Here is a 27,732-nt window from a genome sequence, read left to right as displayed (position 1 = left end):
AAATTTTAATTGATACTGAGTTTTAGTATAGATAGAAATTGACATTTTTAGAACTATAAGTCGGAAATGGTAAATTACTATGAATTTCTAAATTTCCTGAACCAATGTTGGGTTACATTAATCACTTTAAAAACTATACCCACCGACAACATCAAATAACCGGAATATCTATCGCATCGACAAGACAAATGCCTAAAGCATGTATAAATTCAAAACTTTCTTTTGAGTGGGACAATGTCTCACTTATATTTTACCATTTAAACAAATTACCTATAAAATGTTACATCGTTATCAGCAAATGTATTTTTAAAACAAACTCAAGTTATATTCTAGATTATATTTTTTCAGCTATTTTTTTTTTCAATAGTTACAAGTCAAACAAACAATAAAAATAGTAAGTATAATGATTGAAAGAAATTGAGATCATGCATTCATGCTCTGATGTATATAATTTTTAGTCAACTCTTCCTCTTACGTCTAAAATAATTTCTTTTCCATTAGCACAACTGTTAATGAGCTAGACGGATATTTTATTTTATCTCGGAAATGGAGAAGCCACCATTAATGCTGCTACCATAGGGGGTAAGACGTGAAAGTGGGTCCAGAAAACTTATTTTCTTGAAAGTGAAGGAAGGATCCAAAGTCAGAGATGACACACCCGCAATAAAGCCAAGAGCTAAGCTGAAGTTGCCTATTTTGCCTCTTTTGCTGAAACCAAAAGAAAAAGAAAAAAAACAAAAAAAAAAAACGAAAAAAGGAAGCCGAGAAAATAAAATTACATAGCGGTGATGAGAAGAGGAGCTTTGCTATGCGGACAAGGCCAAGATGAGATTGAACAGTTATCATCTCTTTCGAGAGAGAGTAGTCATTTTAGTCTTTCTACTGGAATTTTACCTTCACTTGGGGCTAGAAGTAACCGACGAGTTAAGCTGAGGAGATTCGTCGTATCTCCTTATGATCACAAATACAGGTTTCATTCTATTACCATCATCTCTTGTTTTATTTTCACTTGGTCTTCTCTGTTAGCTAAGAACATTTGCCTTCTCCAAGTTTCACTATTTCTTACGATTTCAACTTGATTCCTCATCTATGTATCTTCTTTATTGATTCATGTTTAGGAATCGGAAATACGAAAAAATTAAGTTTAGGATCATAATTGGCAAGTGTTTTTGTTTTTGTTGTTTTAAAATTAAGTTTAGGATCATAATTAGCAAGTTCTTCTTTTTTATTTTTGTTTTTTTTTTATATATATAAAAAAAGTTATTTTTAATGGTTGGTGATCAACTTTTGTATTTTATCATGGGTACATAGTTATATACTTACACTAACCCCACTAAACTAACTAATCTTATTTCCTAGTAGTATTAAATTAGGTAATATAATTATTTCGTGAATTACAATTTTTAAATTTAAACAAATAACATCTAGTTTTGATCTTATACTAGACTAATTTATTTCAATATATCTTATCGTTCAATTTTTTTTTTCAATTGTACCTTTTGTATCTTTTTCTTTGACATGAAAATAAATAATAAGTTTTCATGGTTGGTGATTTTTTTTTTGACGTAAAAAATTGAATTTGCAATTTTAATGGTTAATGATCTACTTTTGTATTTTGTCATGTGTTATATTAGGTAGTATATATACACAACGATTAATCAACAGGTTTTCTATTATTTTTGTAAATTTGGTTGGATTAAAAGTTTTATTCTCCAATTATTAAAGATTTTATGTAGGTTTTAACTTGTAACAATTGTTATTCGATTTAAGTCTATTTATATCCCACTATTTTATTGAAATAATTTTTCTGTCCAATTTTTTTCACGTTTTGCAATTATTTTTTTTATAAATGAAATATAAAATAGTAAAATTACGTGCAAATATAAAATGATATTTTGGTCAAAAACACAAAAAAAAGTTGGTTTCTCTTATTCATGTTTTTCACGTTTGTTTAACTTAACTATGTTCCAAAAAAAAAAATTGTTTAACTTAACAATAAAAAAAAACATCTATCTATCTCATTAATCACATATTATTATTATTATTATTATTATTATTATTATTATTATTATTATTATTATTATTATTATTATTATTATTATTATTATTATTATTATTATTATTATTACTGTTGTTGTTATTGTTATTATTATTAGTATATATAACTAATGATTATTTTTGTTACATCACAAATTCACAACTAACTCTCCTCTTTTGTTCAACATTTGGAATATTCAAATCCTAGTTCGTAATTAATATTCAAAAAAAGTAGATCTATGAAGGCGAAGGCAAATGTAGAATATTCAAGGCCTCCATTATTACTCTGGTTGGCTAATTTAGCTTAAAAGCCGCCTTTGCTTTTGGCTTTTGCTTTTCGGGATAATTTATAAATGAGCAAGAGAATGTGGAACAATCAAGGCACTCATATCTTGATTTCAACTATGGTGCAAAATCTGATAAAATTATTATAACCAATAGTAGAAAAACATTTCCTGTGGTTAGGGCCATCAAAACGTAACATAGTAATATTCAAAAATATGAGCTTTATTGGGGTATATTTAAAAGTAATTTGTGGGATATGTTGTAATATATGTTAAAAAATAGTATATTGATAAATATATGTTTACTACAGGATATGGGAGGCTTTCTTAGTGGTTCTAGTGGTTTACACATCTTGGGTTTCGCCTTTCGAGTTTGGGTTCTTGAGAAAGCCAAGGCCACCACTCTCTATCACCGATAACATTGTGAATGCATTCTTTGCTATGGATATCGTCATGACATTCTTTGTCGGTTACCTCGATAAGTCCACTTACCTAATTGTTGATGATCGTAAACTGATTGCATTTAAGTACTTGCGCTCTTGGTTCCTTCTTGACCTCGTATCAACCATACCCTCAGAGGCTGCTATGAGAATTTCATCCCAGTCTTATGGGTTGTTTAACATGCTTCGTCTTTGGCGTCTTCGCAGAGTCGGTGCCTTGTTTGCCAGGTTTGAACCATAAAGTACTCTTGTGTCTTCTTTCCTTCATCATTTTCTCTAAATTTTGACATTTTATTTTTAACAGACTAGAGAAAGACCGCAGCTTTAACTACTTTTGGGTCCGATGCGCAAAGCTCGTTTGTGTAAGAACATCAAATTGTTTAATATGTACTTATAATGTTAAATTCATGTAAACTACACTCTCAATGTTGTAATAGTGTAGATACTAACTTACTCGCATTTTTTGCAGGTTACCCTTTTTGCGGTTCATTGTGCTGCATGTTTCTACTACCTTATCGCAGCACGCAATCATGACCCAGCAAAGACATGGATTGGAGCTTCTAACAAAAACTTCCTAGAGGAAAGCCTATGGATGAGATATGTGACTTCCATGTATTGGTCCATCACTACTCTAACCACTGTTGGTTATGGTGATCTCCATCCAGTGAACACAAAAGAGATGATATTTGACATTTTCTATATGCTCTTCAACCTTGGATTAACCGCATACTTGATCGGTAACATGACCAATTTGGTTGTCCATGGAACAAGTCGAACTAGAAATTTTGTAAGTTAGCATCTTCATTACCTACCTTATTCAATCTATAGTTCAATATGACCTTCATAATTTTTTTTTTTCTTTTTTCAGAGAGATACAATCCAAGCTGCTTCAAATTTTGCTCATAGAAATCATTTACCAGTTCGTCTACAAGATCAAATGCTTGCACATTTATGTTTGAAATATCGGACTGACTCTGAGGGGCTGCAACAGCAAGAAACTCTTGATGCGCTCCCAAAAGCCATTAGATCAAGTATATCACACTTTCTTTTCTACTCCCTCATGGATAAAGCCTACCTGTTTCGTGGAGTATCCAATGACCTGCTTTTTCAACTGGTATATACCAAAATGCATCTGAAACATGTTCCATTTTCGACAAAAAAAGCAAATGAATTGCTTCCATCGCTCTTTACAATTTGCAGGTCTCAGAAATGAAAGCTGAGTACTTCCCACCAAAAGAAGATGTGATCTTGCAGAACGAAGCGCCAACAGACTTCTATATCCTTGTGAATGGTACCGCGGTAAGAAAACATTACAAAGGTTCTTTACAGTTTTGTTAAGTTGACTTAAATGAAATGAATGTGAGACTAATTAACTTACATCTATTACATATTCGTTATGTTGCAGGACTTGATAGATGTAGATAGTGGAACAGAAACTGTAAGTCATGTCACATGGTTGATGTTTTCTCATTTTACTTTTTATTCCTTTTGTCTCTCCAATGAGAAGTTTATGGAGAATTTCAGATTGTAAAAGAGGTCAAAGCTGGAGACATTGTAGGGGAGATAGGGGTGTTGTGCTACAGACCACAGCTATTTACCGTGAGGACAAAACGGTTGTGCCAACTGTTGCGTATGAACCGTACAACTTTCTTGAATATCATTCAGGCTAATGTTGGAGATGGTACCATAATCATGAATAATTTACTTCAGGTGAGTCAACATATCTTTTTGAGGTTATCATAACTTGAAATCATAAAACCATCTATGAACACTCACTGACTTATCTCACTGTCTTTCTTTGGGGGAGAGCAGTATTTGAAGGACATGAATGATCCGGTGATGACGAATGTTCTGCTGGAGACAGAAAACATGCTTGCTCGGGGTAAAATGGATCTTCCTCTCAATCTATGTTTTGCTGCAATAAGAGAAGACGATTTGCTGTTACATCAGCTACTAAAGAGAGGACTTGATCCTAATGAATCGGATAACAATGGCAGAACACCTCTGGTGAGTGAAGTTCACAATATTCATTCTGTTATTTTAATTCTTCCCATCAAGCTATTAACTTAGATATGTTTTTTTGATTGTTTCTGAAACAGCATATAGCAGCATCAAAAGGGAGTCTAAACTGTGTTCTTCTTCTGTTGGAATACAACGCAGACCCCAATTGTAGAGGTACTTGGTTGTTCAGTTTTCATATACTTGCCTTTTGATTTAAAGGGTAATTTCTTGTCAACTATTGAGCTTCTTGGTTTACAGACACGGAAGGGAGTGTACCATTGTGGGAAGCAATGGTGGAAGGGCATGAGAAAGTTGTAAAGGTACTGTTAGAAAATGGCAGTACCATAGACGCAGGGGATGTGGGTCATTTTGCTTGCACCGCCGCTGAACAAGGCAACTTGAAACTACTAAAAGAAATTGTTCTACATGGTGGAGACGTTACACGTCCCAGAGCCACAGGCACCTCTGCACTCCATACCGCTGTATGCGAAGAGAACATTGAGATGGTAAAGTATCTTCTGGATCAAGGTGCGGACGTTAACAAACAGGATATGCATGGTTGGACGGCGAGAGATCTTGCTGAGCAACAGGGGCATGAGGATATTAAAGCCCTATTTCGAGAAAAGTTACACCAGCGGAGGGTGTATATCGAGACAAGTTCTTCGGTTCCTATACTCAAAAGTGGGATTCGATTCCTCGGCAGATTCACTAGTGAACCCAACATCCGTCCTGCTGCATCAAGAGAAGTGTCTTTCAGGATCCGGGAAACAAGGGCAAGACGGAAAACTAATAACTTCGACAACTCCTTGTTTGGTATATTAGCTAACCAAAGTGTACCCAAGAACGGGCTAGCTACAGTAGATGAAGGCAGAACTGGAAACCCTGTGAGGGTGACGATTAGTTGCACAGAAAAAGATGACGTAGCCGGGAAGCTTGTACTGCTTCCTGGGAGTTTCAAGGAGTTGCTAGAATTGGGTTCCAACAAGTTTGGTATTGTTGCTGCCAAAGTTATCAGCAAAGACAACAATGCAGAGATTGATGATGTCGATGTTATAAGAGATGGTGATCATCTCATCTTTGCATCTGATTCTAAAAACACATAGGAGCTAATCTGCCAAATTCTGTCACATTTTGTTGTTAAATGACAAGTTGATAACTTTTGTTTTAACAACTTTGTCAAAAAATGAAAGAATGCTACAAATATACATGCAGACACAACAACCAACAACACAAGTTGGACCGACCATTGACGGTCTGCTGCTGTCTACAACATGTTTTTCCACTAAAAAGAAGAAAAAATGTTCAGCCCAAAAAACACATGTTAACCAGTTTGGTATATCATCAGATAACCAATCAAAAACTAACCAGGGAAATTAATAAGGAAGACACAATAAATATCAAAAGCTGGAAATTCGAGAGAAAAAATTCCCACTGTTGGTTGTGGTTTCTAGATAGTTGAGACCGTGGGGACATCAACTGGGAACTCATGGATTTCATCCATCCATGGGTTCTTCTCTTTATTAGGGTTTACCGACCTGACCGCTCTCCAAACCGAGCTGTTGCACTTGAACCCTGAACCAAAAGCTATCTGCCAGACTCTATCACCTTTCTTGATCCGTCCTTTGGCCTCACTATATGCTAACTCATACCACAAAGAACTGCTCGATGTGTTACCAAAACGGTAGAGTGTCATTCTCGAGGGTTCCATGTGCCAATCAGTGAGTTTCAAGTTCTTCTCCAATTCATCAAGAACAGCTCTTCCTCCCGCATGGATGCAGAAATGCTCAAATGCTAGTTTGAAGTCTGGGATGTAAGGTTTGATCTTCATCTTGAAGAGTCTTCTTCCAACTAATGTTGCAAAGAATAGAAGCTGTTCAGATGTCGGCAAAACTAGTGGTCCTAACGTCGTGATGTTTGTCTTTAGAGCATCACCGGCAACAGCCATCAGTTCTTTGGAGAGGGTTACACCAACCTTACTAGCGGAATCCTCTTCTTGAGTTATGCAGCCGAAACACTTATCATCAGCTCCCTTGTGGGTACGAACAGTATCAACAAGCTCGTATTTCGATCTTCTTCTGTCCCATCGTTTGTTTGAGAGAAGAATCGCTGCACCACCCATTCTGAAAAGACAGTTGGAGACAAGCTTTGACCGGTCATTCCCGAAATACCAGTTCAAAGTAATATTCTCCATGCTAATCACCATGGCATAAGTGTTGGGAATGGTGTGAAGAAGATGTTTAGCAAGGTCGATAGAGATCAAACCAGCACTGCAACCCATTCCTCCCAAGTTGTAACTGAGTATGTTCCCACGGAGCTTATAATGATTGACAACCATAGCAGATAACGAAGGTGTCGGGTTAAACAAACTGCAGTTAACAATCAATATCCCAATATCCTTAGGATTCACATTGGTCTTGGCAAGAAGCTCATTGATGGCTCCAAACATCACAGTCTCCGCCTCTTTTCGAGCTTCTTTCATACACGGGTTTGGAGGAACATTGAGGACAGCCTCAGGTAAATAAGTAGATTCCCCAAGTCCCGAACGTGTTAAAATCTTGCGCTGGAACTCAAGATTCTCCTCTGTGAAAGAACCAGTGAGTTTAGAACGGTCCATGAAGATCTTTTTAGTGCATTTACGGGAATCATCGGGCTTGAAGCAGGAGAAGTCAACCAAGTACACAGGACGCGGCCGAGTCACGAAGTAAATGGTCATTAAAAACACAAGGAGCATGGAACAAACAATCACTGAGATAAGATTGTACTGAAGATGCTCCCATAGGTTACGAAGATCGCTGAGAGAGAAACTCGAAATCTGCGCGGCGATTACAAGCACCAAAGGGGAAAGGAAGAGGTACATGCCATGTGTGATTAGGTAATGGTAACCAAGCTTCACATACTTAAGCTTCACTGATTTTTTCAAATCAGGAAGATTACGATCATTTGATCCCATCAACGGTTTCTTCTGCTCATCATCCATAGCTTCTCTGCTTGGAAAAAGTCAATATATATATAAAAAAAAAATGATACAGAATCAAATCAATATATGTATGTGACATTTTCGACAAGATAAACGTTACTATATGACAAAACCACTTGCGGAACCTAATACGTTAATTTCCAATTACCCAAATGGAAAGTTCCATACTTTCACATCAATTACTAAATTATTATTATCAAGATCGGAATATTAAAAAAAAAAAAAAAAAAAAAAAAAAAAAAAAAAACTAGAAAGAGACCTATTCCAATTCCAGAATGCATTTACAAGACCTAGATTCGATTCATTTTTTTGAAAACACGACATTATTTGAGGAAAAGAAACAGAACATAGGAGGAGACTAACCTTGCAGAACTCTTTGGCGGTTACGGAGAAACCGAGAAGAAAAGAGATAGACAAAGAAAGATGGTTATCTTTTTTTTTTTTTTTTTCTCGCTGCACAGTTGTCACGCTAGTAACAATATTACAATAGACAACAAATAAATAAATAAAATATTTATGTCTGATTTATCGGGGGAGGGATCTGAGATTGGGGCTTTGAGCTCTTGTTACGCTTTGCAGCTTGTTAAAGGAATCGACTTGGAAGAAACATGAGACGTTTTGTCTTTGTTCATCTTGTCTTTGTTTTGTCCTTCTCGGTTCGTGGTTTTGTTTTTGTTCTTGTCAGATTGTTGCAAAGTGGTTTTGTTGTAATAAACGGACTTGAAGTAGAAGAGTAGTGTTATTATATTGCTTTTAAAAAAGAGCAAATGTCATCAAAACCCACTTTCTCCTAAAGTATTGTCACAAAAACCCACTTTCCACTCATGGTATATTTTCTCAAGTTTTTTGTTTATGTGTCTATTTTACTTTTACATTTTTGCCCTTACTAACAACTTACCTCTCTTTCTCTCCTTTGTTTCTCTCTTTTTCTTTTCTTTTTTGTTGTTAACACTTTAACAAAGTAAAATATATTTATTTGTTATCATAAAACAAATTTTCTATTTATTTATATAAAATATGTTATGATTATATATTTTCTACATTTTAAGATACATATTGCTATATTTTTTATGAATTTTTAGATTATACAGTATCCATCAGTCGTTGAACATTTGTTCAATTATAAGTGGATAATCAATTGCAGTATTGTTAATAGATAGTTACTTGTGTTTATTCATACAAAATATACATACATAAATTTGGTTAGATCTTTATCCATAGCATATTATCCATAACACAACATAGACCAAATAAGTACAAAACCCTTTAATTCTAAATTTTAAATCCTAGAACATAAACCCTTGAACCTAAAACCAAAACTATTCACTTTAAAAAAAAAACAAAGTTTAGTGGATAGAAAAACTGTGGATAGGTCTCCATGGATTTACAAAGCATATCTAGACATTAAGCTGGAGAATAGCAGTTGAATGGTGGCTATGGATGTGATCATGTGGATATTTTTTTGTGGATACCAATGTAGACAGACCAAAGAATCATCATACAACATCCACACAATTAAATCCATAGACACCATGAGCTCCTTGCTTCATATTTTGTGTTGGTCCAGAAACATATACACTCATAAGTGGTTAATAAACAAAATAAAAATTAACAACATTGATTTATTTAGAACATTGAATATCAATCATGTGGATTAGTAGTTATGGATACTTATCTTATAATATCTTGCTCATTCTTTACATGAGCAGAAATTTGTCCAAGATAAATTAGCCACATAGATTTCTTTTAGCTAAATGTTTTTGTACTATTTTTCAGCTAGAAGGATTTCTTTTAGGGTTTAAGGTTTAGAGTTTAGGGTTTAGGGTTTAGGGTTTAGGGTTTAGGTTTATACCCTAAATATTAAATCCTAACACCACATAGACACTAAATCCATATAAGCCCAAAAACGTAAACCTTACCCTAAATCTTAAATCCTAAACCCTAAACCATACACCTTGAACCCTAAATCCTAAACCATGAATTAAAAATATAGACACATCATCCACATACCTAAACCTAAACTTTTAACCTTAACCCCTAAATCCTACACCTTGAACCTTAGTCAATACAACTTGAACTCAAAACATAGACATTGAATCTATATACCATCTAAAGTCTAAACCCTAAACTATGGTGATGTTTGAACATGCAACAAACTTGTCAATAAATTTCATCTGGATTGCTTGTCCACGTGGTCAGAGTTTGGTGGATAGGCTTAGATTAATAATGACCATGTTTGTTGTGTAGTATGCTTCTAGTGACACTTCTAAGTTCTAATATCTCTAATTCTAGCTTAAAAATAGTACAAAAACATTTGGCTAAAAGACATCTAAGTGGCTAAACTATAGTGATGTTTGAACATGCAACAAACTTGTCAATAAATTTCATCTGGATTGCTTGTCCACGTGGTCAGAATTTGGTGGATAGGCTTTGAGATTAATAATGACCATGTTTATTGTGTAGTATGCTTCTAGTGACACTTCTAAGTTCTAATATACCTACTTCTAGCTGAAAAATAGTACAAAAACATTTAGCTAAAAGAAATCTATGTGGCTAATTTATCTTGGACAAATTTCTGCTCATGTAAAGAATGAGCAAGATATTATAAGATAAGTATCCATAACTACTAATCCACATGATTGATATTCAATGTTCTAAATAAATCAATGTTGTTAATTTTTATTTTGTTTATTAACCACTTATGAGTGTATATGTTTCTAGACCAACACAAAATATGAAGCAAGGAGCTCATGGTGTCTATGGATTTAATTGTGTGGATGTTGTATGATGATTCTTTGGTCTGTCTACATTGATATCCACAAAAAAATATCCACATGATCACATCCATAGCCACCATTCAACTGCTATTCTTCAGCTTAATGTCTAGATATGCTTTGTAAATCCATGGAGACCTATCCACAGTTTTTCTATCCACTAAACTTTGTTTTTATTTTTTTAAAGTGAATAGTTTTGGTTTTAGGTTTAAGGGTTTATGTTCTAGGATTTAAAATTTAGAATTAAAGGGTTTTGTACTTATTTGGTCTATGTTTTGTTATGGATAAAGATCTAACCAAATTTATGTATGTATATTTTGTATGAATAAACACAAGTAACTATCTATTAACAATACTGAAATTGATTATCCACTCATAATTGAACAAATGTTCAACGACTGATGGATACTGTATAATCTAAAAATTCATAAAAAATATAGCAATATGTATCTTAAAATGTAGAAAATATATAATCATAACATATTTTATATAAATAAATAGAAAATTTGTTTTATGATAACAAATAAATATATTTTACTTTGTTAAAGTGTTAACAACAAAAAAGAAGAGAAAAAGAGAGAAAAGAAGGAGAGAAAGAGAGGTAAGTTGTTAGTAAGAGCAAAAATGTAAAAGGAAAGTGGACACATAACAAAAAACTTGGGAAAGTATACCATGAGTGGAAAATGGGTTTTTGTGATAGAATTCACACCCAAAGTGGGTTTTCATGACATTCACCCTTTAAAAAATGGTCTTTAAATGGTAGTATATGCTGCCTTGGTGCTCCCATCTCAATTTTTACATCTGTTTTATAAATCTGGGTTAGTAATGGTATTTTCTTAACAAGTAGTACATTTCTCATAGTTTTAACAAGAGAGGTACGATTTGTGTCCTGTGAAACATAAACAAATGTTAAACTTAACTGATTAGTTAAAAGACTGACCATGTAATGTTTATAGTATACACAGGTAGTAATTTGCACAAGTTGTCAGTGAAAAAATGGAGGTGAATCCATGCATAGATGCACCAGCTTCCTCTGATACAACTCGTAGCTTTCAGTAATTGCAATCACGTCTTCATTCTCTGAATCAATGCTCCAACTCTCTGCCAGAGTTTCTTGGCAGGCCATAATGAAGAGAGCTGCTATCTCTGGCCGCTCAGCCTTGCGAATTGCTGCTACAGCTTCCTCAAACGCTCCTACCGCTACATATAGTATCACACCCCTGAAAATTCCAACAATTTATATATTAAGATTATTATTTTCGTCATTTCTATGGAATACATTATATATCTAATGGAAGAAATACAAATTATATATTTACCTCCAGAGGTTGTGTTCAATGTTCACGACGTGACCTGCCCACCTTTGCAACACCCTGAGTTTCAATTACCAAGAGTTATTTTGATTTGATTACCTGTTACGACCATGGATATAGATAAAGATTAGCCGACACACCTGGCATAGTCAGATCCATTTAAATGCGTCGCTGCCAATGTTGCAGAATCCGTCCAACAACCAGCATCTTGTAACTGCAATGACCACACGCATTAAGCTAATCTTGGATCTGAACTCCGCTAAGATTTTCTCCACAAAAGAAACATAACCTGCGAGCATGCTTCTTGGTATCTTCCTACTGAACAAAGAAGATGAGTTCCAGAAAGTGACCTGTCTGACCTTACCATGTTGGCTGCAACTACCTTCATACGAAAATAATGTCAAGGAAAAGCTTCCGGCTCTGTGATATTCACAACTAGAGATTAAATTTGGCATCTTACTACCTTCACCGCTAGCTCAACGAGGGATTTTGACACGGTAGAAGATAAAGCAACAGCACGCAGGGCATTTGGATAGAAATAAGAGCTATCTGGAGAAGTGGAGAGTAAGAGACTCACCGCACCTTCCAAGTTCCCAACTGAAACAAGTCTGCTCATCAAAATCACAAGTATGTTAACCTCAAATCTTTAATTCAAGTATACTCATTGTCTGAAATGGGATGAGGACTCACTCGTGTACTCGTTTCTGAATGGCCTCTTCCCCTTCTAGTTTCTCATGCCACGGGATTCTCTCATTAGCGCATAACCATAACTCTTTTTGTTCAAACGCCATTAGTCTGAGCTGACTTTCACTCTGTTCACCAACCAAAAATTCACAAGGGTAGAGCACAAGGTAATCATTTCTAGTTATTCCACAGTATGACTAACCAAGGAACAGTTCTTCTCAAATCCTGAAGCTGATGGTCCCTTTGATGTAGTTTTGCTCAGCATAGATGTCTCATCAGAATGCTTCTCCGGAGACTTGCTTGCTGTTTTGTTGACTACGTGGTTCATGGCAGAAGGCAGTTGCAGCCAAAAAAGTGCCTCAGAAGTTTCTCCAAAAATTGCACCAGCGAAAGCAAATCTTGCAGCACAACCCTTATTAACTAGACAAGAATATAATTTTGCGTTCTCATCGTCGAGTAGGCAGCCTTTAAGCCCATCAGCATTTTGAATATTTGTACCAAAGAAAAAGAAGAGAAAACATCATTAATCATGAAAGGACATACAAAAATGTTTTATGCAGAAGAAATAACGATGAAACGCTACCTTCTGAACGATATGGTTCTAATACTTTAAGAAACATTTCCAGCACCGCAGGGTCACCGATTGGTGGGAAATCAATCATGAAAGTGCGAAGATCTTTAGAAGATGTAGTTCTTCCGGGAATAGAATGTGGTCGCTTGTTGATACATGTACTAGAAGTGTTGAACCAAGATGGCTTTACGCCCAACTGCAAGATCATCCGCAGTGCCTACAAATAGACTGTAAGCTATAGTACTTGTGAGATCTGATCAGCGCAAAACCAAACATAAATTAACCTTACCAGGGCATGTGGTGTGGGGAGTAACATAGGAGTGCATAAAGGCACAGGACGAAATCTGACATTAGAAGGTTTTATATGGGATATTTGTGTCGTCATTTTTTCATCTCTGTAAGCATTCAATTAAGGACATCAAGAACATTCTTCTCTGACTTCACAGGCTATTGTAAAGGTTACACTCTAAGAAGCATATACATCACTTACACATGAACCTCAACCAAGCGGAAGCTACCATCAGTTCCAGCAACGCACAACACAAGGGAGTCAAATTTGCTAGTTCGCAGGGGCAGCCAATCAAGTTCAAGTATAAGGGTGCCAGGAATTTGAGGCCGCATAAGAGAAATAGACAAAGGATCTGGCGAATCCTACAATGAAAATACAAAGGCCATGGCTTAATTTGGATATGACAAATTTACAAATACAGCTATGAGAAAAAGTGTTAACTAGACCACTATTATGACATATGAATATAAGACCTCTTATAACAACGTCTAGAAGTTACAAGAGACCTTACGAGGTCGTAGATGGAGAATGTGTTGTCATAGAATAGCACTGTAATTCGTCCTCTGCTAATATCGCCAGCAAAGACAGGTGAAAATCTGATCTTCTTTATTCCTTCTCTGCATGTGTTAAATGAAGAGGAGTTACCGGATACTACATCCCACCACCGTATGTTCCCTAACTTGTCACCTGTGACCTGTTAAGTGAATTTTTTTTAAGATATTGCTTAAAAACAGCGAGAGATAAAATCAGAATGGCAGAATACATACAACATGAGGTATGCGATATGCCATAGCAGTTATTAACCCATCAGAAGAAACGAAAGAAGATGCCGGCCATTTTGGTCTTACAAAAGAAACGAAATCAACAAGTTAGAGAGAGTATGAAAGAAAAATCTGTTAAGTTGTTTTCCTGAAAAGGAACCTGAAATCTCGAATTCTGCGCCCGTAAACTTCAAATACGCCAAGTGCACCATTTACTAGTGCAAATGCAAAACTTTCAGAAGCATCATCTTGAAGTCCATCAGCACCTACAGATTCTGTAAGAATTCAAGTCAAGGGAAATGACCAAGTTGTTATAGAAAGTCGCTTACTAGTTTCTGATGCTTTTGGAGTTCCAGTGTCATCTGGTGTGGCATTTGTTTCCTGGTTATAAGAAATCGAAGGCTTCTTTGAAAGACTCTTTTGATCTAATCTTGCAATAGTTGGGAGAGTCCATTCTAAAACCGTGAAAGGGAGAGCTAGTGATCTAAGCTACAGGAAATACAAGTCATAGCAATGTGTCAGTACAAACCTATATTTCATCATAATTTTCTTGACTACTTCTATCACTTGTAATATAACCCAACTAACCATCACAGGGCTTTTAGTCATTGCCCAGACTTCTACTGGAGCATCACGGAACAAAACAAGAAGATACCTGAAAACAAGCTGTTCAAGACTTTTTTTTAAATACTTTTGTAAAGCCTCTGAAAAAGTAAAGAGACCAACCTCCCAGAAGATGAAGCCCTAAGAGCTCTTATAGAAGCTCGCTCTGGTCTTTGCAAAACTCGAAAGCCCCTACTGACGCCACTTCTAAGACATGTGACGACGAGCTTATTAATATACCCACCTTTCCGTTTACTCACCTGACACCGCAAAGCAACATTATCGTGTTCATGTAGTGCTATTTAAGGATCTGATGGAATAATTTTTCTTTTTTTTTTACCTGACTACAAGAAAATGACACGATTCTCGAATTTCCTAGCCAATTTAAACCCCTTATACTACTAGTGTGTGCAGAGAAACTTGTTGCCACTGCGTTTGCAGACACATCAACCACATCAATTGTGCCAGCTTCAGTTCCCAAAGCTACAAGAGGAACTACTACAGCAGGAAAATTCCCTCCACCTTCATACAAAGATATATATTCTTATCCATGAACTTGAGATTTTCATTTTTATGTAACATTTAAAAGAAGGATGCAACTCACGAGCCAAAGTTGCTGTCATGGAAGGGGTTGGTACCGCAAGCACAGTCACTGTAGACGAGAGAAGCTGAAGTTGTCCAACTAATTTGATCTGTATTAATGAATTTTTTGTAAACACAAAAACAAAATATCAAGAAGGGAAAAGATAAAGCAAACAAGTTTCCAAGTCCGTCATCATAAACCTCGAAAGATGTATTTGGGAGGAGATCTTGACTGTCATAGGTTGGACTGTCTAGATCACCCATTTTAACCTTGTCATTAGTCTGAGGGTTAAAATCCCCATCCCCATCCCCTTCTCCATTGAAAGTCATGATCCAACTCCATATTTTACCGTCATCAGATATAGATATGAAATGTGTTTTGAAATGAAGAAAAGCATCGTTGTTGAAATCAAAAGAAATCTCGGGCTCCGAACTATCCACAAGACCATCTGAATGGATAGTCCTCATGTTCTGGAAGGTTGAGTCCAATTGGGAGATAAGAAGAATTAAAAGAGAGGGTGATGGTACATAATTACCAATCGTTGGTATCAACTCCTCAATTCCACATAAGACATGAACCTGTTCACCTCTACAAAAAAAAAAAAAAAACAGAATACTCAAATTGAGAGAAGATCACAGACAGAAAGGAAAAGAAAACGATGAGAAGAAAAATTCCTGGCTCACTCTTTCCTTCGCCAAATGCTGAGCCTGCCATCGAGGTGAAGGCAGTATAGAGCCTCCTGGCTTGGGTCTGGCAAAACGTTTACGAACTTGGCGTAGCCACGAGGTAATGCAACTACGTACAAGGCTGCTTCATACTTCAAATCAAACACGGCAAGCTCTCTGGGAAAGATGGCGAAAAGAATGTGTTTCCAATGGGGTGAGAAAGAAAAATTTGCAGAATAGAGAGGAAAAACGGCTGATGCAGGAGACGACGTTGAGTGACTGCTATTATTAGCAACGACTTCCCGTTCTAGCTTTTCTAGATCACTGCAATCCGTTTGGATATGAAACTCCTTCCAAGGGACGTCATTCTCAGTTACCCCAAGAATTTTCACGGAAAGAAGAAACCCTTTAAGGCCAAGGACACAAAAATGGCGGGAATCAAAGGGATCACAATGAATGCAGGATAAAAACTCAGGCAATGCGTCATACTTCCAGAATAATTGTCCAGAATCCGTGTAGAGCGAGAGAGATGAAGGACCAGAAATGGCAGCAAGGACATAGGATTCTGGCCGAGCCAATACCCAACAGAGGTCCTGTATGCCACCGCATCCAAGGACCTTCCCTCTAGCATTGTCACAAGTTTGTTCAATCCATAGGCGGATAGAACGCAGGCGGAAGTCAACCAGAGCAATGCGGCCGAGGTGATCACCTACAGCTATGAGGAGATCAGAGTCGAAGAGATTACGCTGGACAGGAATAGGAGCCCAACGAACAGAGGTAATCGTGGAATATGCACAAGAGATAGGGGAAGGGAGAGAGACGGTCGAAATGAGCTGGAGGGGTCGTGTGTCAATGAGAGAGACAGAAGAACCAGAGGCAAGTGCCAGGAGGCCCGAGGCGCTGAGGTCAGCGGCATATAGGTTGCTCCGGGTCGGTGGTCCGGGAAGAATACTGTCGGAGGAGGACCACATTTTTTTAATTTTGTCGCTCTGACCATTGTGGAATTTGTATGTTTTGTGTTTGGATGGAGAGAGAATTAGAGGCTAACGAGGATGCGCTTCTCTTTAGGCTGAAGACTCTCCATAACTGAAACCACAAACCATTAGGATCTTTTTTTCTCTACATTACTTGCTACACTTTCAGTCGCTTCCTATTTTTATCCTCTACTTCTCTACCTCCACAAAACCAGTCTTATAATACACAAAACTGTAGCAGAACCGAAGGGCCTGCCAGATCATGAATGATTTGACTATGATCTCATAATCTGAAACCGACGTAGACTAATCAGAAACACAATACATATTCTTAATCCCCCATATCCGTTGATGTCCTCAGTATATACTCCAACAAATCTAACCAGAGACCCAAATTGATGTATAAATTTGTTTACATAAGATGTATATATATATGAGATTGCCCAATGATAATTTTCTGAACATCCATGGGTTATACCATGTATGATGATAATTCCAGCCAATTTTGCGCTCCTACCATTTCGTTAGCCTCTCAAACCTAGTAATAATTGCTACTAATGTATTACAAATCCGAGGATCCTAGCACCAAATCTCACACCATTTCTCCACTTATATCATGAGGAAAATCCAGACAGAGATGACCAATGCCACATAGTAACGGGCTGCCTGCAACAAAACACAAAAGAACCGATACATATGATGGTCACTATGCATTTGCTTGAATCTGAATAAACAGTCTGGATTGAGTTTCAAAGAGTTCAATATAATAATACATAATGGCTATGGTCATTGCAAAACTTCCAAATATACTAGGGGCGTCTTTAATCACAGAATTCATACCTTGGATGACGAGATGAGTGACTTGGTAGCATCAGACTTTAGACTGTTGAATCCAATGTCATATGATATGGTTCCATCAGGTTTAAAAAGTCCAAAATGTGTTTCAGAACTCTTTCCAGGTTTTGAGTTTTCATTGAACAATGCAAAGATATAGGCTTTGAGCACCATTTTTGGTCGAAGAGGTGTCCCTTTCTTCTTGGCAAGCCTCTTCCTGAGGTTATAGTTATAGGTTCTTGCGTTATCCGGAGTTGCTGCAGGTTCATCAGAATCGCCTTTAGAAGCCCACCCAGTTTCAGTGATCATTACCTCCATCTTGTTAAAGCCAGCATCTTGCAGGGCCATGTAGGTGGCATCGATCTGAGCATCAAGCATGTTGTCATAATGTAGATTGGTTTTGGGGTCGTAGATGCCTTCCGTTGGCTTGAAGAGAGCATAGTTGATGTCAATCTCTTTGGGATTATAAGTGTAGGCCAAAAAAGGGTAAGCGTTTAAACAAAAAGGAGAGCCAATCTGATGAAAGAAGTCCAAAAGAGGCTTCATGAACTGAACAACGTTCTCTTTAAAGACACAAGACGATGGCGGGTATGAATCAGCAAACACAGCCTGAGAGTGAGCTGTGGTGATCTGCACCGTTTCCTCAAGATTCATTTTTTTCAACGCATTGTAAACGTTTTTAGCAGCACCAAGTAAGGCTCCGGAAAGCTCGGAATCACCGCCACCAAGAACTTCATTACCAATAGCGATACCACGGATACGAGTCTTGGGTAGGAAAGAGTGAACATTATCTTTGACCCAAGTGAAAGCATGATCAGAATTAGAACTCATCTCTTTGAGAAACCCATTGGGGAGTCCAACCACAAGATCTAAACCAGTCCCACTGAAAGCTTCAAGGACAGTGTGATCTGCATCGTATAGACGCACATTCCGGATTTTAGCTTGCTTTAGAAGTAAGACTACTTTATCCGGAGACGGGATGTTATCCGCAATCCTTCCATAATTTATACCATAGGTTCCAACAAACGCTCCGGCTTCCACTACTTGAAACTCTGATTAAAACAAACAAACCAACCTCGTTTTAGGTTTTACATAACCTGAAAAGCTTTAAATAATCCAGGAAGGAAAAAAAAAATCATCTAAAAAAATCCAAGATCCAACTATGTTGTTAGATCAATCGACGAAATTACAAGTTGAGTAAGAAGTAAATCTAGACTAAACCCTAGATTAGATATTTACAGTAAAAGAGGAAGGAAAGGTACAGTACCTATCGAAATCAGATTGAAGGAGAAGAAGAAGAAGAAGAAGAAGTAGAGAAGAAGCGACTTGGAACTTCTCATCTGAGAAAAATTATCAGAAAACGCTAGAAAACAATGGGGAAGAAGATGGAGAGAAGGTCATCGAGAGGAAACGGGAATCTGATGCGACAACGCCATAAGAAAAAGGTTCAGAATCTTCCGATCGAAACACTTATTAAAAAATTGGTTTCCAGTAAACAAAAACCCAAGGAAAAAAAGTCTACTAAGAGATTGATTGATCGCTAACGAAGATGATGATTCTGCTTCACTTGAATGATTGTTTTTTTTTTCTGGGTTTTGGGCTTTTGAGGTTGATTTGGGGTTTCTTTCTTTTTCGACACAGTACTGTCTCGAATATATATATATGTATGAATAAGTTGCAATTCTTACTTTTTTTTACTTTTTTTTTTTTCTTTTCTTTTCAATTTATTAAATTCAAAAAAAAGTTTTCATTAAGATGGGAAATTAAAAATCTCGTAGGTATTATTAAGTAGTGACGTGGTTGGACGGCGAGTTTGAACGTGCCACTACCAACATTTACTACAGCTAAATCAGACGTGGTTGGACCTCATTGAATCGCTTTTTCTCAAAGTGCTTCTTTAGTTTCGCAAAAGGGAAAATTCTCATCAAAAAAAATTTCATGAACTCGTCCGAAAAAAAATGAATGTTTTTTTTTTGTTATTAGAAAAACACATGCTAAACTATTTTTCATGTCTCTGTTACTACCATTAACAGATATCGTGACAGCGCTATTATTTTTTGATAAAAATATCTAGAAAGAAACCCAAATTATTAGTATTTTTTTTTTCAAAAGAAATACATGAATTTTTTATTTTGTTAGGAAAATACATAAAAATCTTTCCATTCTTCTTTTTCCATTAACAATGCTTGGTGGTCATAACTTATAACTTCCTTTGTTCCCTTAACCATCATACAAGTTCACACTACTATTTAGGACAACTAAGTCTAAAATCAAGCACAAAATTAGATTAGTTGATTTCCAAATTTCTCAATTAGTTTTATGAAACATGCTTGTTTACTAGGGATACCACTTTTTGGTACTTTTATGTTTGATATACATTTCAACTTGAGATCCAAAAATTTAAATTAAGATTTAAAAATAAATCTTTATTTTTACTCTTGACTATAAATTTAGCATATGATTGAACAAGGTTTTACAGAGTCATAGATTGTTTAAACTTGAACTATTTAAATTTTTCAGAATTTTTTTTCACGAGATAGGCATCATCAATCTAGATTTTTTACTTTGTAGTCTTCTTTTAATTAGTATACTACTAGTTACGAATCGCAATATGCTATGATCTCTTTCGCACCTATTCCAAGTGCTAGGTGAAGTTCAACTATCAGGGTTTCGTACTCTTGTTCAGTGTTTGATGCTAGTGAAAAAAAGTGGAACGATTGTTCCAGGATCTGTAAGAAGGTGGAAGCAATGTTGCAGTAGCCAACACCCTAAAGTTTCGCTAAGCTAAGACTATTCCTTGAGCTGATAGGTTATTACCAGCAGTTTTTAATGAACTATGGTGAGCTCTGCTCACTAGGACATTGATAAAACTACTTAAGAAGAATAGGTCAGAGGGTCTCCAAAAGCTACTTCCTCCAACGATGCTCTCAAGAAGGTACTAGCCTACTTGTAATAGTTATGTCAGATTTCAGTCAAAAGTTCACTATTGAGTCAGTTGCATAGGGTATGAGCATAGGAATAGTCTTCTCTCAAAATAGAAGACCAATTGCATTCTTAAGTAAATCCTTTTCCTCCAAGGATCGCATAAAGTCAGTGTAAAGAGAGTTTGCAAATGGAAACATTACTTGACTTTTTTTTTTTTTTGAAACACGGAAACATTACTTGACATGTCACGAGTTTGTTATAAAGTATGACGAGTGTCCAGTGGAGTCTTAGGCATCTTTTGGATCAAAAGGTAGCCTTTACTCTTTAATAGAGATGGGCTGAAAAATTAATTGGGCTGAATTATAGGATTGAGTACAAACGAGGGGTTGAAAACAGAGTAGTTGATACTCTTTCTAAGGAGAACCCAATTGGAGAAAATTAAACACAGGTTCAAGTCAGTTTCTAGGTTTCCTCAAACAATTTTGAGCGAAATTTTTCAATAAATAAAAATATAAATTGATGTGAAAAAAATAAAAAATAAAAAATAAAATTTGAAAGAAGAAATCGCCCTCTAAGTGCGGTGGTGGAATTGGAGAGAATGTGCCTGTGGGGTTGAGAGAAGCCATAAATGTGACGACACATCGATTTCATGATAACTCCTTGTAACACATCACATGAGCCTATTCAACTCCGCTTGATTCCAAAACAATCTTCAATGACCAGATTTTTCCTAACGATAAATATTAAAATTATTTGATTTTTCTGTATTTGTAAAATATTTGATTGTTTCTTTTGTAATAGAAGAAGCACCGTACCACCCTCGATAGATAGGAAAAAAAAACTAGTTATTACACCTGAGTCCTGACTCGTTAGATGGGGTTTTTAATTCTTTTTTTATTGAAAAATAATAATTGATGAGTAGTTTAAGATTTTATTTTTGTCAATTTATTGAATCTACGTAATTCTTAGTAACTTTATGGTAAGAAAACAATTAAAATAATAAATCAGTATTTGAAATAGTGAGCTGTACACAATGGATTATTTTTGGAACACGGTTCGAAATCCATTTTCGAACAACAGTAGTTAATGATACTAAATTATACTCCTTTCGTTTCAAAATATAATATGTTTTAGCCAAAACACGCATAATAAAAAATGTTTATTTTTAAAAAGTTTAATCAATCGGAAACGCATAAAATAAATAATAGAAAAATATAAAATTAGTCTAAAAATTATCTCGAAAATTGAAAACATCTTATATTATGAAACAATTAAAAACCTCTAAAACATCCTATATTATAAAACAGAGAGAGTAATATAAATTGAATGGAATGTTAAAATGGAAAGAAATTGTTTGAAAAACTAGGTGTAAACTCCATCTTGATGTCTCAAGGTTGTATTAGTAATAAATTAGCACTTGTGTTTACTTTCCAAATTAGTGAAAATGGTGTCAACACCGGTAAATTGGCCGGCTTTCACGACCTATTTAGATGAAGTGGAGAAGACTGAAAAGCAAGACGGAGTTTTCATTTCTTCATCACTTTTAGTTCGTCGTAGTGCTAATTAATTCTAAGGCGAATAATTTAACACATCTTCCTATGTTTTACCGCATCTGTTTTGTATGTAACTAATGTTTTTCCGTTTGAATAACCAAATCTTTTTAATTTAAATAGAAGTTGAAAAAAAAAACTAGTACGTGTGGTTAAAAGCTTTATATTGATTTTTAGAACTCTCTCCCTATCAAACCCTAATGTCTATCCAATCAGCTGTCCAAACTAAAAGAGGTGAACACTAATAAACCCTAATGTCTAATCAGCTGTCCAAAGTAAAAGAGGTGAACTCTAACAAACCCTAATGTCTAATCAGCTGTCCAAACTAAAGAGGCGACAGAACCATTTGGCTCATCCCTAACTAAACCTGAAATCTATTAAAAGGTTTAATTTCCAATGAAAGCAAATAAAGATATTGGCCACTTGCTTTCAATGCTAGTCCCAGCTTTTGCACCCTTCCGTAGCCACACTACTTTCTTCCTTTTCTTTCCTCTTTCCCCATTTCCATGAAATATGTGTATTGATCTTACCATCTCCCCATAGTTTAATGAGTTGGTGCTTCATTTCATTATTTAACAGAAAATATTAATTTATTTTGTCTGTTTTCGTATGATATACCATTTTTTCTAATTTGTCCATAAAATATAATGATAAGTAATGGCTTTTATTTGACCAAAAAAAAGTAATGATATTTATATAACTATTTGCATTTATAGTTATAATTCAAAACCTATTAATCAACCCTAAATTCGACAATATGAAAAAAAAATACCCTATATTTTGTTTGAAGAAGTATCCCACGAATAAAGTCGAAAAGGAAATATTCTCATATACTCTTTTTTTTTTTTTGTCATCAACGTTCTCATATACCAATCTTTCTTTACACGGTTACACCATTGATAATATAGTATCTTAATTTAGTGTTCTTGGAAGCAAGGCCGACATATACAATATTCTCGCGAATAAATATTCTTCTTTACCACATACACCACCTTGCATATGCTAATTTTTATTTTTGACTATGATAGATGAACAATAAAAATCATTGACAATAAAAATCATTGACGATAATTAAATTAAATTCTAACAAAACCGCAACATTTTTTTTATTATTATTCTTGTATTACTAATTTGCTTAGCATTTGATTAAGTCCATCCCAATATTTCGATAAGATTTGTTTTTCTAATGGTACGCAACCCCATGAATGAAGCGGACCCTACTCGTTAAAAGACATAGAACACAACCCTACATCGAAATTCCGAAAGCCTTGACATTGCATATAATAATTTTGCCCCTTTAACTCTCATCCTCTCCTTAGGCTTATTATCTTCTCCATTTAATTACTTTATGATCTCTTGGCATAGTTGTTGAAGTACAATACCCGATTTTAAGGCAAGTGTCTGTTCGGGTAGAGAGATAAAGAGAGAAAGGAGAGAGGGCTAGAGAGAGTGAGAAGCTTTTTCACCTATATAAATTGCTCTCATCTTCTATCTATTCTTCAACAAAAACAACTTGTTCGGACTATATCTCCCATCGATCATGGCTAACTCTATGATGGCAACGGAGCAACTCTGCTACATCCCTTGCAACTTTTGCAACATAGTTCTTGCGGTATATATATGAACTATATTTGCTTTTATCAATAATGGATCTATGCTCCTGCAAAAATATCGTATATATTTAAACATATATAGTTTAAGCATGTATAGATCTACCTTTATTTCCTTTGTACTATTTATTGGTTTCTGATAAAGAATAGTGCAGTTCTTTTCATCAGTTCCACTATCTTACAAACGTTCAAAGTTCTTCCCAATGAAATCCGTTTGTAATTTGTATTTTTTTCAGTAACAAATATTTCGTTTAGCTAATGGTGCCAGAGAGAAGTCACCATCCTTCTGCTATACATAACTTCCCCCCCCCCCCCCCCCCCCCATCATATATAGATTTATTTTCTTCTCTTTTCCTGCTTTTCTCAAAGTATAGTCCTACTTGTAGCATTTTACTTATAATTTTGGGAATCATAAGATAAAACTATTTTTCGTTGGTCATGCATATATATATATATATGTGTGTGTGTGTCCCTATTTACTAATCGGTAACAGATTGTGCATAACTAATAAAAAAAGGAGTCACTTCGGATCCTAAGTGGTGGTTTCAACGAAAGAAGAGATGATCGTATATATATATGTGATGTGTGTCCCTCTTATATTTCTTTTGTGTCTATAATTATCATGAACAAATTTAAGTTGTATAAATGTATATAAGTTTTTCGTCGATCTTTGTCTTATGGGTCTGGTAGACAAATCCAATTTGTCCAAGAAAGAAGATCAATTAATTAATATGTGAGAATGTGTTTTGCTAAAATGTGTAGGTGAGTGTCCCATGCAGTAGTCTGTTCGACATCGTGACTGTCCGATGCGGTCACTGCACTAATCTGTGGTCTGTAAACATGGCAGCTGCTCTTCAGTCGCTTTCACGACCTAATTTCCAGGTAAACTTCTATATCTCTCTCTCTCTCTCCTAAATTGCCTTAATTTTAGGAAGTTTATTAAATAAAAAAACACTCGAACCATCCCTCTAAAATTTAGGGCTCTTTTGTTTGTTTTGAAAGACAAATTATAGACAGAGATCTGAGCCTGTTGTTGCGTGTTCTTTCTCCAGCGGCCGTCTACATCTACTTAATTTAATTATCTTTTACTCTTTTCAAGTTTATTTAATTTTATTTTCCAGCTGCGACTGATATGTGCAGCCTTGTCTTTAAATGCTTTATTTCATAGAGGCGTAGCTTATGTTGATCTACTACTGATGTGGGCTACTTCCTCTATGATTTGATTGACATGAATGTTAGGGTTTCATAGGTTTGTTTCTTTTTCTAAATATATTCTCAGATTCCTTTCTTTAAAGGTTTTGTCTCTTACTACTATTTTAAAACATTAATAATACGTCTTTTCGTTGGTCCAGTTTCTTTTTTCATTTCTTAATTTAGACAATACATACATGATTGCTTCTCAATCCTCGTGATTCAACATTTCGATCTTAGAAAAAAAAAGTCATGTAAAATAAAATAAAAACTAATTTTAATTAGCATATAATTTGTTATTAACAAGGATTACATGTGGAATATAGGCGACGAACAATGCAGTACCAGAATATGGATCTTCCTCACGAGGTCACACCAAAATTCCTTCCAGGATTTCAACTCGTACCAAAACTGAGCAAAGGATTGTAAACCGTTGTAAGTTCTGCCTATCTAGAAATAAAGAAGTGTCACATGACAAGTAATTTTTGTGTATATTTTAAGTTTCTTATTGTCTTTCCAGCTACGGAGAAGCGGCAGCGAGTACCTTCTGCGTACAATCAATTTATAAAGTACCAAAATATTTCTAAGACATACATATATAATTAATGTATATTTTGTTCAAATTGTCTTAATTAACGAAGAGGTAATTGATTTGTGTGTTTATTTTATTGTGAAGAGAGGAAATTCAGAGGATTAAGGCGAATAATCCAGACATAAGCCACAGAGAAGCATTCAGCACCGCCGCCAAAAATGTAAGTTTTTTTTTCCTCGACATTACAAATTTTCTATATGAAAGTATGAATTTTTTATAGCTAAAAAAGGTGTAAGTTTTAAAGAGTGGAGCTTTTTGTAGAGGAACATTAGAAAAAAATATTAAAAATGCAAACCATGCGACAGTAAGCGTTAAAGAAAATTACTACTAATTAAATAAGTAAGAGTTTGCATTAGGTCATCTGCTGCTGAAAATTAATGAACCGATCCGTTAGTATATATACTTTACTTTTAAAAAATTTAAACATACAATAGATGTTTACCATTAATCTTATTTAGTTTATTTACTAAATAATATTAATGACTTTCTCTCAACCTAAGTAAATAAGAACAATAGTAAACATATTGTTTTTTTCTTTTTCTAATAAGTAAGAGGTTATGACCAAAATATTTTAAATTGTTTTAATATGGTCTCACACTTTTTAGTGGGCACACTTTCCTCATATTCACTTCGGTCTAATGCTTGAGAGCAACAAGCAAGCCAAGCTAGCTTAATAATGTAAGTGCTATGTTCTATATATCAATCGTTTTAAAGATTCACCTTAAGTATAAAACTTATCTAGTGGGAACTTACATGATTTTACTTTGATCTCTCTGGTTTTAGTCTGGCGGTTAATGAAAATGAGTGTTGGAGCTTTGATGTACCAAGAGCTGATAAACAAAATATATAATATGTCTAAATATATTGTATGATCTTGGATGTAAGAGTGAAGATGTCAACCTTGAAGACCATACTGTATGTAGATATAATTTAGTAATAAGGTTCTTATGAATTATCTTTTATGGCACTTATATGGTTCGTCTCACAAGAATTTTGAGTTCGTTTTCGGATTTTATCAATCTTAAACAAAAAGAAAATGTAATCTACCTCTAAAGAAGGCATAGAATATGGTGAATCTATCTTACTGTTCAAACTCCTAAGTAATACGATCAGTACTACTTCGCTTCTAAGTACACTATCCACCGGTTTATTTTTGGGTTTATCAAAACTCGTTGAAATAGAGAACAATTCCTTTACTTATGTATATCATTTAATAGGTGTCCAATGTGATTTCGTATAGAAATGATCCTTTCCATAAAATTGGTCACTCTCTTAAAATTCTCTTGGATGAAGGATTTGTAGAGATGGATCGAGAGACACCACATAGATGATAAACGGTATGTGCTGAGTCTAGAGTACTCAAGCTTCAAGAACACAACAAAGATGAGACGCTTTGGGTATTTTGATAGAAGTAAACTAGGTTTTTATTGCATATCAAAAGATAAGTTTTAGAGGCTGAGAAGGGACTTTTTATAAAGTCTAGCAGCAAGGATCCATGACTAAACTTACAAAACAACAGTCTCGAAAAGGGCTTACAACAAAGAGACTCATAACTATTTCGTCCCAAAACTGGTTAGAACCAATAAAACATTGCATAGATGCAGTAAATCGTTTTGTTAATATTTAATGGGTCGAAATGCGTCACAATTCAATGCATATGATTTATTATAAAAGTTAAAGATACATTATGAGTGTTTAGACATATGTAGAAAGACTTTTGTTTATTAAAAAAGAAAGCGTAGAAAGACTTCTTATCATTTTATCACAAAAATGATTGGAACCAACAAAACATTGATTAGAAGCAGTAAATGCTTTGTTACTGTTTCTGAAGTCAAAAATGTCATAATTCAATACATATGATTGATTATAAGAGTTAAAGCCAACAAAAAAATAATGACTAATTATAAGTTAGAGATGCATTATGAGTGTTTAGACAAGACATGTTATCATTTTGTCTAAAAATTGACTAAAACCAACAAAACATTATTTATTGTTCAAAAGTACAAAACCGTTTTGTTAGTGTTTTTGGGGTCTAAATGTGCTCACAATCCAATGTATATGATTTAATATAAGT

At 35.1% G+C, this 27,732-nt stretch overlaps 5 protein-coding genes across 22 annotated transcripts; 2 read left to right on the top strand and 3 right to left on the bottom strand.

Annotated features, from left to right (window-relative positions):
• The first annotated feature begins 514 nt into the window (after positions 1 to 514).
• Positions 515 to 5,963, top strand: LOC104754062 (potassium channel AKT1). 2 transcript variants are annotated; one of them, XM_087490834.1, is made up of 11 exons: positions 515 to 970; positions 2,633 to 2,989; positions 3,066 to 3,123; positions 3,231 to 3,548; positions 3,630 to 3,875; positions 3,962 to 4,060; positions 4,167 to 4,199; positions 4,286 to 4,471; positions 4,574 to 4,768; positions 4,861 to 4,936; positions 5,021 to 5,963. In XM_087490834.1, exons 1-11 carry the CDS (start codon positions 789 to 791, stop codon positions 5,863 to 5,865), a joined length of 2,595 nt encoding a protein of 864 aa, XP_087346960.1. In that variant the 5' UTR covers positions 515 to 788; the 3' UTR covers positions 5,866 to 5,963. The 2 variants fall into 2 exon arrangements, with proteins under 2 accessions (XP_087346960.1, XP_087346959.1); XM_087490833.1 differs by lacking the exon at positions 4,167 to 4,199 and having other exon boundaries at positions 605 to 970; positions 3,962 to 4,079; positions 4,269 to 4,471.
• Positions 5,920 to 8,455, bottom strand: LOC104752568 (3-ketoacyl-CoA synthase 11). The gene is made up of 2 exons (XM_087490835.1): positions 8,103 to 8,455; positions 5,920 to 7,746 (listed from the first exon to the last, which is right to left on the bottom strand). The coding sequence occupies exon 2, from the start codon at positions 7,737 to 7,739 to the stop codon at positions 6,210 to 6,212; it is 1,530 nt and encodes a 509-aa protein (XP_087346961.1). The 5' UTR covers positions 7,740 to 7,746; positions 8,103 to 8,455; the 3' UTR covers positions 5,920 to 6,209.
• Positions 8,456 to 11,011: 2,556 nt separating this feature from the next.
• Positions 11,012 to 17,100, bottom strand: LOC147926055 (uncharacterized). 17 transcript variants are annotated; one of them, XM_087490829.1, is made up of 22 exons: positions 16,001 to 17,100; positions 15,853 to 15,905; positions 15,518 to 15,765; positions 15,339 to 15,426; positions 15,075 to 15,256; positions 14,858 to 14,994; positions 14,720 to 14,786; positions 14,461 to 14,620; positions 14,292 to 14,397; positions 14,138 to 14,213; positions 13,882 to 14,064; positions 13,572 to 13,732; positions 13,371 to 13,476; positions 13,094 to 13,298; positions 12,713 to 12,975; positions 12,517 to 12,638; positions 12,290 to 12,434; positions 12,116 to 12,208; positions 11,967 to 12,040; positions 11,833 to 11,886; positions 11,454 to 11,733; positions 11,012 to 11,314 (listed from the first exon to the last, which is right to left on the bottom strand). In XM_087490829.1, exons 1-21 carry the CDS (start codon positions 16,951 to 16,953, stop codon positions 11,499 to 11,501), a joined length of 3,711 nt encoding a protein of 1,236 aa, XP_087346955.1. In that variant the 5' UTR covers positions 16,954 to 17,100; the 3' UTR covers positions 11,012 to 11,314; positions 11,454 to 11,498. The 17 variants fall into 17 exon arrangements, 8 of the variants coding, with proteins under 8 accessions (XP_087346955.1, XP_087346951.1, XP_087346953.1 ...); XR_015584087.1 differs by having other exon boundaries at positions 13,882 to 14,057; positions 15,518 to 15,905; positions 16,001 to 17,099; XM_087490825.1 differs by having other exon boundaries at positions 14,292 to 14,406; positions 15,518 to 15,905; positions 16,001 to 17,099.
• Positions 17,101 to 17,242: 142 nt separating this feature from the next.
• LOC104752566 (glucan endo-1,3-beta-glucosidase 14) lies at positions 17,243 to 19,516 on the bottom strand. Its single transcript, XM_087490836.1, has 3 exons — positions 19,058 to 19,516; positions 17,797 to 18,842; positions 17,243 to 17,622 (listed from the first exon to the last, which is right to left on the bottom strand). Exons 1-3 carry the CDS (start codon positions 19,128 to 19,130, stop codon positions 17,566 to 17,568), a joined length of 1,176 nt encoding a protein of 391 aa, XP_087346962.1. The 5' UTR covers positions 19,131 to 19,516; the 3' UTR covers positions 17,243 to 17,565.
• Positions 19,517 to 23,520: 4,004 nt separating this feature from the next.
• Positions 23,521 to 26,613, top strand: LOC104752565 (axial regulator YABBY 5-like). Its single transcript, XM_010474740.3, has 7 exons — positions 23,521 to 23,877; positions 24,638 to 24,757; positions 25,393 to 25,501; positions 25,587 to 25,635; positions 25,743 to 25,818; positions 26,264 to 26,336; positions 26,442 to 26,613. The coding sequence occupies exons 1-6, from the start codon at positions 23,806 to 23,808 to the stop codon at positions 26,330 to 26,332; spliced, it is 495 nt and encodes a 164-aa protein (XP_010473042.2). The 5' UTR covers positions 23,521 to 23,805; the 3' UTR covers positions 26,333 to 26,336; positions 26,442 to 26,613.
• Positions 26,614 to 27,732: the final 1,119 nt, after the last annotated feature.

The sequence above is a fragment of the Camelina sativa genome, chromosome 16 (genome assembly GCF_030686135.1).
Source record: "Camelina sativa cultivar CO46 ecotype springtype chromosome 16, ASM3068613v1".
NCBI classification, from domain to species: Eukaryota; Viridiplantae; Streptophyta; class Magnoliopsida; order Brassicales; family Brassicaceae; genus Camelina; species Camelina sativa.
This window is presented reverse-complemented; position numbering and strand designations above follow the sequence as displayed.